General features: G+C 44.9%; 1 protein-coding gene across 4 annotated transcripts in view; it reads right to left on the reverse strand.

The window, feature by feature from the left end:
* Positions 1-12,116, reverse strand: part of hspbap1 (hspb associated protein 1) — a 234,476-nt gene that overhangs the window by 52,021 nt on the left and 170,339 nt on the right. For all 4 annotated transcript variants that reach the window (XM_070875247.1, XM_070875249.1, XM_070875246.1 and 1 more), the window contains one exon: positions 7,134-7,270. In XM_070875247.1, the coding sequence (XP_070731348.1) occupies positions 7,134-7,270 (137 nt within the window). The remainder of the gene's footprint in view (positions 1-7,133; positions 7,271-12,116) is intronic.

The raw sequence follows: 12,116 nt of genomic DNA on the forward strand, positions 1-12,116 counted from the left end.
CACTCCGAGTGAGACTGACAACTTGAGCATCAAATTAGGGCAACTTTGTGCTGTGGTTCCCTGCTCACTATTTTCCGACTTAAGAATGCCCGAAACTCATTTCACACACTGCGCAAGCTAGATAAAGGAAACTTTCAGCCAATTAGTCTGGGCTGTATTTAAATGCAGGTCTCAGCAGTGAACAGACAACATTCTAAACCACTGCACCATCCTGTCGCGGAACTGAAGAGATAATTGTTAAAAGCTGTCGATTTTCAGCAAATTGGCTCTACAGTAAAGGAGCAATTCTTCCACGAGTCAGAAGTTCAGCAGACTCGAACATAAATTGCAGCTTTTATTTTTAAATGAAAGCATATTGTTACGGAAGTGGTGAAGCAAGACACATGACCTGCCTTTCAGTTCGGGATAATGGCATATGACCATCGAAAAAAGTTGGAATAAAATAAAACTATTCTGGTGAGGAGAGGTGCGACTGGGAGATATTGTGCCATCAGGGTTCAATTTGCATTTCCAGAAAATGCTTCCCATCCTATCATTTCGACCTCTTACTAGGATTGTGACATCAGATAATCTAGGATTGGAAAAGAAAGACCTGCATTTATATAGCGCTGAACATCCAAAAGCACTTTAAAGCCAACGAAGTACTTTTGAAGTGTAGACACTGTTTGTAATGTTGGAAACACGGCAGCTAATTTGCGCACAGCAAGCTCCCACACACAGCAATGTGACAATGACGGGATAATCTTTTTTAGTGATGTTGATTGAGAGGTAAATACAGGGGTTAAAAACTCCCCTGCTCTTCTTCGAAATAGTGCCACGGGGATCTTTTACGTCCACTTGAGAGAGTAGAACTTGGTTTAACGCCTCATCCGAAAAACAAAAAAGATTTAAATGATAAATATCGACACCCTTAAACACGTTCAGACCTTATCCTGCCTCAATCTTGTTCCAGCTTAGTAAACATCCACGTGCAGAGGGAGGGGTATTTAAACTCGGTCATAACCCAGTGAATCACTGCCAGAATTTCAAACCTCATTTGAGACTTGGCAGAAGAGATAGGTTTGATAGATATTTGGAGCTTGCTGCAAACCAGCAGGAACAAGTTTTCATTTCGTTCACCGCAACACATTGTTATTTTCGAAATGATCGTTATCGGACTTCAAAGTCACCTGCCCAAAATGCACCAGGGCAGTTCATCTAAACAAACAGCAGACGATCTTTTTAGATCGTAGTCCAACAACTTTTTCCCAATGGATGAGGCAACCCTCCCCATTGCTTTTCTTCAACCAAAGCTGTATTTTTGACCCCTGTGAACAGAGCAAGTAACAGGCTTGTTGCACAATAACAGCACTCCAGATGTATCCCCCACATGCCGATAGGACATGGCCAACGCTTCCTGAGGTGCAGTCATCTACTCGCAAAACATTCAAAGTTGAAACAGATTCAGAATCTTAAAGTGAGTTTCAAGCCCTGAAGAAATGACATCAACCAAGCAGATTGTACACAACCAATGCAACTCGGTTAAATCAGCAATGTAAACTGCCCTATCCTCGTACAAAGCAGAATGCTCCCTCTTTTGAGCTGGGCAAAACTGCCCTCCACAATTGTTCTCTAGTCTAGTAGGACAGATTGAGTCGATTGTACTCTCTGAAGTTCAGAAGAATGAGAGGTGACCTCATTGAAACATACAAGAATCTGAGGGGATTGATAGGACAGATAATGAGAGGTTGTTTCCCCGTGTTGGAGAGTCTAGAACTAGGGGGCACTGTCTCAGGATAAGGGGTCGTCCATTTAAGACAGAGATGAGGAGTTTCTTCACTCAGAGGATTGTGAATCTTCGAAATTCTCGACCCCATAGTGCTGTGGATGCTGAGTCGTTGAGTATATTCAAGACTGAGCTAGATAGATTATTGGGCTTGAGGGGAATTAAGGGATATGGGAATCATGTGGGAAAGTGGAGCTGAGGTCGAAGATCAATCATGATCTTATTGAATGGCGGAGCAGGCTCGAAGGGCCGTATGGCTCACTCCTGCGCCTATTTCTTATGCTTTTAGTAACATCCATTTTCTTGAACTACTAACACAGTAATTGTGATCAATTAATAATAAGGCTTGTATTCCCCTGTGTACAGAAGATTAATGGATGATCTAACTGAGGTGTTTAAGATGATTAAAGGACTAAATTAGATAGAGAGAAATGATTTCCCCTGGTGGGAGAGTCGAGAATAGGGGCGTTACATTTGCAGTTTCCCAATCTGCTGGGACCTCCCCAGAATCCAGGGAATTTTGGTACATTACAACCAATGCATCCACAATCCCTGCTGCTACTTCTCTTAAGACCCAAGGATGCAAGCCATCAGGTCCAGGGGATTTATCTGCCTTTCGTCCCATTAACTTACTGAGCACCGCCTCCTTAGTGATTGTGATTGTGTTAAGTTCCTTCCCCCCTATAGCCCCTTGACTATCCACTGTTGGAATATTGTTAGTGTCCTCTACTGTAAAAACTGATACAAAATACTTGTTTAGAGTTTCTGCCATCTCCATGTTCCCCATTACGAATTCCCTGGTCTCTTCCTCTAAGGGACAAACATTTACTTTAGCCACTCTTTTTATATACCTACAGAAACTCTTACTATCTGGTTTTATATTTTGTGCTAGTTTACTTTCATAGTCTATTTTCCCTTTCTTAATCATTTTTTAGTCATTCTTTGCTGGCTTTTAAAAGCTTCCCAATCTTCTGTCCTCCCACTAGTTTTGGCCACTTTGTATGCCCTTGTTTTTAAATCGGATACCGTCCTTTATTTCTTCAGTTAGCCACGGATGGCTATCTTTTCTCTTACACCCTTTCCTGCAGAACATCAAAGTACAAAAAACGTTAGTGGGAGTTGTGTACAGATCTCCAAACAGTAGTAGTGATGTTGGGGAGGACATCAAACAGGAAATTCGGGGTGCATGCAATAAAGGTGCAGTAATTATCATGGGTGACTTTAATATGCATATAGATCGGGCTAACCAAACTAGAAGCAATACAGTGGAGGAGGATTTCCTGGAGTGCATAAGGGATGGTTTTCTAGACCAATATGTCGAGGAACCAACTAGGGGGGAGGCCATCTTAGACTGGGCGCTGTGTAATGAGAGAGATTAATTAGCAATCGTGTTGTGCGAGGCCCCTTGGGGAAGAGTGACCATAATATGGTGGAATTCTACATTAGGATGGAGAATGAGACAGTTAATTCAGAGACCATGGTCCAGAACTTAAAGAAGGGTAACTTTGAAGGTATGAGGCATGAATTCGCTAAAATAGATTGGCAAATGATACTTAAGGGGTTGACAGTGGATGGGCAATGGCAGACATTTAGAGACCGCATGGATGAACTACTAAGAAAAAAGGGAAGGTGGCTCAACCGTGGCTATCAAGGGAAATCAGGGATAATATTAAAGCCAAGGAAGTGGCATACAAATTGGCCAGAAATAGCAGCGAACCCGGGGACTGGGAGAAATTTAGGACTCAGAAGAGGAGGACAAAGAGTTTGATTAGGGCAGGGAAAATAGAGTACAAGAGGAAGCTTGCAGGGAACATTAAGACGGACTACAAAAGCTTCCATAGATATGTAAAGAGAAAAGGGTTAGTAAAGACAAACGTAGGTCCCCTGCAGTCAGAATCAGGGGAGGTCATAACGGGGAACAAAGAAATGGCAGACCAATTGAACAAGTACTTTGGTTCGGTATTCACGAAGGAGGACACAAACAACCTTCCGGATATAAAAGGGGTCAGAGGGTCTTGTGAGAAGGAGGAACTGAGAGAAATCCTTATTCGTCAGGAAATTGTGTTGGGGAAATTGATGGGATTGAAGGCCGATAAATCCTCAGGGCCTGATGGACTACATGCCAGAGTACTTAAGGAGGTGTCCTTAGAAATAGCGGATGCAGTGACAGTCATTTTCCAACATTCCATGGACTCTGGATCAGTTCCTATGGAGAGGAGGGTAGCCAATGTAACCCCACTTTTTAAAAAAGGAGGGAGAGAGAAAACAGGGAATTATAGACCGGTCAGCCTGACATCAGTAGTGGGTAAAATGATGGAATCAATTATTAAGGATGTCATAGCAGCACATTTGGAAAGAGGTGACATGATAGGTCCAAGTCAGCATGGATTTGTGAAAGGGAAATCATGCTTGACAAATCTTCTGGAATTTTTTTGAAGATGTTTCCAGTAGAGTGGACAAGGGAGAACCAGTTGATGTGGTGTATTTGGTCTTTCAGAAGACTTTCGACAAGGTCCCACACAAGAGATTAATGTGCAAAGTTAAAGCACATGGGATTGGGGATAGTGTGCTGACGTGGATTGAGAACTGGTTGGCAGACAGGAAGCAAAGAGTAGGAGTAAATGGGGACTTTTCAGAATGGCAGGCAGTGACAAGTGGGGTACCGCAAGGTTCTGTACTGGGGCCCCAGCTGTTTACATTGTACGTTAATGATTTAGACGAGGGGATTAAATGTAGTATCTCCAAATTTGCGGATGACACTAAGTTGGGTGGCAGTGTGAGCTGCGAGGAGGATGCTGTGAGGCTGCAGAGTGACTTGGATAGGTTAGGTGAGTGGGCAAATGCATGACAGATTAAGTATAATGTGGATAAATGTGAGGTTATCCACTTTGGTGGTAAAAACAGAGAGACAGACTATTATCTGAATGGTGACAGATTAGGAAAAGGGGAGGTGCAACGAGACCTGGGTGTCATGGTACATCAGTCATTGAAGGTTAGCATGCAGGTACAGCAGACGGTGAAGAAAGCAAATGGCATGTTGGCATTCATAGCGAGGGGATTTGAGTACAGGGGCAGGGAGGTGTTGCTACAGTTGTACAGGGCCTTGGTGAGGCCACACCTGGAGTATTGTGTACAGTTTTGGTCTCCTAACTTGAGGAAGGACATTCTTGCTATTGAGGGAGTGCAGCGAAGGTTCACCAGACTGATTCCCGGGATGGCGGGACTGACCTATCAAGAAAGACTGGATCAACTGGGCTTGTATTCACTGGAGTTCAGAAGAATGAGAGGGGATCTCATAGAAACGTTTAAAATTCTGACGGGTTTAGACAGGTTAGATGCAGGAAGAATGTTCCCAATGTTGGGGAAGTCCAGAACCAGGGGTCACAGTCTAAGGATAAGGGGTAAGCCATTTAGGACCGAGATGAGGAGAAACTTCTTCACCCAGAGAGTGGTGAACCTGTGGAATTCTCTACCACAGAAAGTTGTTGAGGCCAATTCACTAAATATATTCAAAAAGGAGTTAGATGTAGTCCTTACTACTAGGGGGATCAAGGGGTATGGCGAGAAAGCAGGAATGGGGTACTGAAGTTGCATGTTCAGCCATGAACTCATTGAATGACGGTGCAAGCACGAAGGGCCGAATGGCCTACTCCTGCACCTATTTTCTATGTCAATGTCTATGTTTCCTCCTCATTGGAATATATTTTTCTTGAGAGTTGTGAAATATCTCTTTAAATGTACACCACTGTTCATCAACCGTGCCACACTTCAATCTGTTTTCCCAGTCCACTTTAGCCAACTCTGCCTTCATACCTTCAAAGTCTCCTTTATTTAAGCTTAGTACGCTGGTTAGAGGTCCAACTTTCACACCCTCCATCTGAATTTGAAACTCATTCCAAGGGGATCCTTTGCTCGGAGATTGTTTATTAATCCTGTCTCATATTACACAGGACCAAATCTCGGATAGCCTACTCCCTGGTTAGTTCCGTTACATACGGCTCAAGGAACTTGTCCCTTACGCACTCTTATAAACTCTTCCTCAAGGCTACCCTGACCAATTTGATTTGTCCAATCAATATGGAGGTTAAAATCACCCATGATTATTGCTGTTCCCTTTTTACAAGCCCGTACAAATTCCTGGTTGAGTAGGTTGGGCCTCTATTCATTGGAATTCAGAAGAAACGTATTAGATTATGAGGGGGCTTGACAAGGTGGATGCAGAGAGGATGTTTCCACTGATGGGGGAGACTAGAACTAGAGGGCATGATCTTAGAATAAGGGGCCGCCCATTTAAAACAGAGATGAGGAGAAATGTCTTCTCTCAGAGGGTTGTAAATCTGTGAATTCGCTGCCTCAGAGAGCTGTGGAAGCCGGGTCATTTAATAAATTTAAGACCGAAATAGACAGTTTCTTAACCGATAAGGGGATAAGGGGTCTTGGGGAGCGGGCGGGGAAGTGGAGCTTAGTCCATGATCAGATCAGCCATGATCTTATTGAATGGCGGAGCAGGATCGAGGGGCCGTATGGCCTAGTCCTGCTCCTATTTCTTATGTTCTTATCATCATAGGCAGTCCCTCGAAACGAGGATGACTTGCTTCCACGCCAAAAAGGGATGAGTTCACAGGTGTTTCAATGAGGAACCTAATATTCCAGATCCCGAACTATATCTTGAAGGGTGGAAGATGCCTGTGCATGGATTTTTTAAAAACGTGTGGTGGCCGTTGCACACCAGCCACCACACGGGCTTGATTGAGCTAGGTCTTGGTCCAGCAACAAGGATTAACCAAGACGACTGGAGAGCTGCTCTGCTGCATAGACCTCATCATAGGCAGTACCTCGAAATCGAGGAAGACATGCTTCCACTCGAAAAGTGAGTTCTTAGGTGACTGAACAGTCCAATACGGGAATTACAGTCTGTCACAAGTGGGACAGACAGCGGTTGAAGGAAAGGGTGGGTGCGGAGTCTGGTTTGCCGCACTCTCCTTCCACTACCTGCGTTTGCTTTCTGCATGCTCTCGGTGACGAGACTCGAGGTGCTCAGCACCCTCCCGGATGCTCTTCCTCCACTTAGGGCGGTCTTTGGCCAGGGACTCCCAGGTGTCGGTGGGGATGTTGCACTTTATCAGGGAGGCTTTGAGGGTGTCCTTGAAACATTTCCTCTGCCCATCTTTGGCTCATTTGCCGTGTAGGAGTTCCGAGTAGAGCTTTGGGAGTCTTGTGTCAGGCATGCGAACAATGTGGCCCACGCACACATATCGCAGTGTGGGATGGCCCACACTGCCCCTGAGCCTGATCACATGGCAAGAGGGGAAGTGGCAAGTAAAAATTTTAAGCAGGGTAAAGATATCTAAAATGAATGTAGCAGTACCTTCCTTGCACTTGCAACACCAGATTGCATCCATAAGTATCAAAATGACAGGGAGTGTTTGCTGCTTCACTGCCAATCCACAGTGTGCTGTCTCGCCCATCTCTCCCACAGAACCCAAAGTCAGACCAGGTTACGTCCTACTGAAGAAATGTACATTGTTAGTGCACCATTATTGGGATTTTAGTCTCCAATTAAGCCCGACATCCCTTAATTGGTCTCCACTGATGCTATTCTGCACCTAACCTCCAGAATGCATGCAACAGCCTTTCGGATGAGACATTCAACCAAGGCCCCATCTGATGTAAACGATCCCATGGCCACTATTTTGATGAAGAGCAGGGCAGGACAGTTCTTCCCGGTGTCCTGGCCAATATTTATTCCTCAATCAACACCACAAATTGGCTGCCACATTTCCTACATTATAATGGTGACTACATTTCAAAAGTACTTCATTGGCTGGTAAGTCCCTTAATTGACATCACAAAAAAAATTATCTGGTCATTATCACAACGCTGCTTGTGGGAGCTTGCTGTGCGCAAATTGGCAACCGTGTTTCCTGTAGTACAACACTTCAAAAGTACTTAATTGGCTTGTAAAGCGTTTTGAGACATCCTGAGGTTGCGAACGGTGTTATACAAATGCAAATCTTTTCTTTTAGGAGCCACCCGAAATGTCTGATGCTCCACTTTTCCATTGCACTGATTGGCTCCATCATTCCTCAGTGGCACAGCTGATCCGAATCTCACTTCCACCAAACCCTCACAGCTGGATGGAGAAAGGACATATTTATTCCTTCAATCTGGCCTGGATTTGAGCCCAAGTACGTGAAAAGACATCTAATCGCTGCACCACCCAGTCCCCCAAGATACAAACAACAGAATTCAACTGGACTTTTCGCCCCCATCACTGCCTGGATTCCACTTCTTCCTTTTCCCAATGAATTTATCGTTCAGCCCGCTTCTCCGCAACTTATCAAAACTCCAGTTTGCCACCTACATCATGCCTAAATTAAAACTGGGACCTTTTGCCTGTTAACAAACCGATCTTGAGGGAAATTACACAAATCAATGTTAGGTGTAATAATGCTGATGTCATCTAGGCATGATCATAACCCGAATGCTGCCAACTGGATGAGATCATGTGTTGGTTACTTGTTATTAATATTCTTAGCTTGTACCAGATGCTGAGTGTTTTCAAGTATTCTAATTTTTTTTTAAACTTGTTCCTCGCACCAAACACGTGGAATCTTCCCTTTCCAATTCCAGACTCCTTTGCAAAAGCAAAGCAGCAAGACTCCACCTCTCGACTTTTTATGCTTGTTGTCCTTCATTATCCTTCATTCAAGTATCACACGGTGACAGGAGGGTTGCTAAATCAGAGGACACAGATTTAAGGTAATTGCCAAACGAACTAGAGAGGGAGCAATGGAGATTTTCTTTTTAAATGGGGCAAGTTATGATGATCTGCAATGCACTGTCTTATCATAGGCCGTCCCTCGAACGAGGATGGCTTACTTCCACAAGAGTTCAATGAAGGACCTGATGTTCTCGTCCTGAATTCCAATTGAGAGAGTGGAAGATGCCTGTGCGTGGATTTTTTAACGTGTGGTGACCATTGCACATCAGCCATCGACAGAGCTAGGTCTTTATCCAGTGGCAAGGGTTGAACCACGACGACTGGAGACCTGCTCTGCTGCACGGACCTAGTGCGCACACATATCGCAGTGTGGGCTGGCCCATGCTGCCCCATGCTGCCCCTGGCTCTTCTGAGCCCCATACCCTCATTCGCCCACGATGTTCCAGGGCCCGGCGCTCCAGCTCTATTTATAGCCCCGACCTGCGATGATGTTCTCACACAGATTGGGGCAGCCCACGATGCACTATCTGAAAGGGCGGTGGAAGCAGATTCAGTGGTAACATTCAAAAGGGAATTGGATAGATACTTGAAGGGGAGAAATTTGCAGGACGATGGGAACAGGACAGGTGGACTGGAACTAATTGGATAGCTCTTGCAAAGAATCGGCACAGGTACGATAGGCCAAATAGCCTCAATCTGTGCTGTATCATTGTATATGAACATAAATTGTTGGGCAGGCAGAGACCACTGGTCCATTCAAGCCTGCATCACATGACTGGTTGGGTGCCACAGGGATCGGTCCTGGGGCCTCAACTATTTACAATCTACATTAATGACTTGGATGAAAGGACCAAGTGTAATGTAACCAAGTTTGCTGATGATACAAAGATGGGAGGGAAAGCGAATTGCGAGGAGGACACAACAAATCTGCAAAGAGATATAAACAGGCTAAGTGAGGGGAGCAAAATTTGGCAGGTGAAGTATAATGTGGGAAAATGTGAGATTGTCCACTTTGGCAGAAAAAAAAAACAGAAAAGCAAATTATAATTTAAATGGAGAAAAATTGCAAAGTGCTGCAGTACAGCGATCTGAGGGTCTTTGTGCATGAAACACAAAAAGTTAGTATGCAGGTACAGCAAGTAATCAGGAAGGCAAATAGAATGTTGGCCTGTATTGCAAGGGGGATAGAGTATAAAAGCAGGGAAGTCCTGCTACAACTGTACAGGGTATTGGTGAGGCCACACCTGGAATACTGCGTACAGTTTTAGTCTCCGTATTTAAGGAAGGATATGCTTGCATTAGATATATTTGCAACGGATCCATTACAGACCCAAACCACGTCCGGACCGGGGTCAAACAGGGTTGTGTCATCACTCCAACCCTCTTCTCAATCTTCCTCACTGCCATGCTCCACCTCACAGTCAACAAGCTCCCCTCTGGAGTGGAACTAAACTACAGAACTAGTGGGAACCTGTTCAACCTTCGCGTCTCCAGGCCAGGTCCAATCCCACCCTAACCTTTGTCGTCAAACTACAGTACGTGGACGACGCCTGCGTCTGCGCACCTAGAGGCTGAACTCCAGGACATAGGCGACATATTTACTGAGGCGTACGAAAGCATGGGCCTTACGCTAAACATCAGTAAGACAAAGGTCCTCCACCAGCCTGTCCACACCACACAGCACTGCCCCCCAGTCATCAACATCCACGGTGCGGCTCTGAACAACGTGGACCATTTCCCATACCTTGGGAGCCTCTTATCAACAAGAGCAGCCATTGATGACGAGATTCAACATCGCCTCCAGTGCAGCCTTCAGCCGCCTGAGGGAAAGAGTGTTTGAAGATCAGGCCCTCAAAACTGCCACCAAACTCTTGGTCTACAGGGCTGTAGTAATACCCGCCCTCCTGTATGGCTCAGAGACATGGACCATGTACAGTAGACACCTCAAGTCGCTGGAGAAATACTACCAACGATGCCTTCGCAAGGTCCTACAAATCCCCTGGGAGGACAGACGCACCAACATTAGCGTCCTCGATCAGGCCAACATCCCCAGCATTGAAGCACTGACCACACTTGATCAGCTCCGCTGGACAGGCCACATCATTCTCATGCCAGATACGAGACTTCCAAAGCAAGCACTCGACTCGAAACTCCTTCACGGCAAATGAGCCAAAGGTGAGCAGAGGAAACGTTACAGAGACACCCTCATAGCCTCCCTGAAAAAGTGCAACATCTCCACTGACACCTGAGAGTCCCTGGCCAAAGATCACCCTAAGTGGAAGAAGTGCATCCGGGAGGGCACTGAGCATCTCGAGAGGATGCAGAAATTAAACGCATGCAACGGAAAGAGCGTGCAGCAAACTTGACCCACACACCCTTTCCTTCAATGACTAACTGTCGCACCTGTGACAGGGACTGTGGCTCTTATATTTGACTGTTCAGCCACCTAAGGACTCATTTTAAGAATAGAAGCAAGTCTTCCTCGATTCCTAGGGACTGAATTACGATGATGACGACTTGCATTGGAGGCTGTTCAGAGAAGGTTCACTAGGTTGATTCCGGAGATGATTTCTGAAGATAGGTTGAGCCTATACACGTTGGAGTTCAGAAGAATGAGAGCTGATCTTATCGAAACATATAAGATACTGAGGGGGCTCGACTAGGGGGATGCAGAGAGGATATTTCCACTCATAGGGGAAACTAAAACTAGTCTCATAGACTCAGAATAAGGGGCCGCCAATTTAAAACTGAGATGAGGAAGAATTTCTTCTCTCAGAGGGTTGTAAATCTGTTGAATTCTCTGCACCAGAGAGCTGTGGAGGCTGGGTCATTGAATAAATTTAAGGTGGAGATAGACAGATTTTTGAGCGACAAGGGAATAAAGGGTTATGGGGACCGGGCGGGGAAGTGGAGCTGAGTCCATGATCAGATCAGCCATGATCTTATTGAATGGCGGAGCAGGCTCGAGGGGCCAAATGGCTTACTCCTGCTCCCATTTCTTATGATGGCTGGAGCATCATAAGAAACTCTTCTTCCCCGCAGCCATGTAATCTCCATGTGAGAGACAAAAAGAGAAAAAAAACAAATGGCGCCGTGATTCTAAGAATGTCCAGAGAGGATGCTTTAAAAACATTCACGAGCATCTACATTATTCCATATCATGCTTCAATCAACGAGAAGTGCCCTTACTATCGGGTGAAATGGAGTAAGATGATAGAATACTATTCGAACATACAAATTATCTTCACGGCACTGCTTCAGCAACATTTTCTAAATCTTTTATTTGAAATCTAAACCTGATGAACATCAGTTCAGAGCTGATTGCAATCTTTTTTATAAACCAACCTTCTTCCTTTGACTTTCGGAGCCATTTAACTCAACCTTATGGGAGCAATAATCATGCAGGAAAGCACTTCTACCGCAAATATACGAGCTGTAAAGAAACTGTACAGTCTACGCTTCCTAGTAGAAATTGCCAGCTGGCAATAGCTTAAACCATTCTAGCAGGGAGTAGGATAAAATGGTGCTAATTTACAACTTTATCAGTAATGAAAAGCTTGACTGTAAATTTGGTATTAATTTCAGTTGGCAATTCATTCAATGACACGTGGGGTCTAAATGTACCGG

Source organism: Pristiophorus japonicus, chromosome 3 (genome assembly GCF_044704955.1).
Source record: "Pristiophorus japonicus isolate sPriJap1 chromosome 3, sPriJap1.hap1, whole genome shotgun sequence".
Lineage (NCBI taxonomy): Eukaryota > Metazoa > Chordata > Chondrichthyes > Pristiophoridae > Pristiophorus > Pristiophorus japonicus.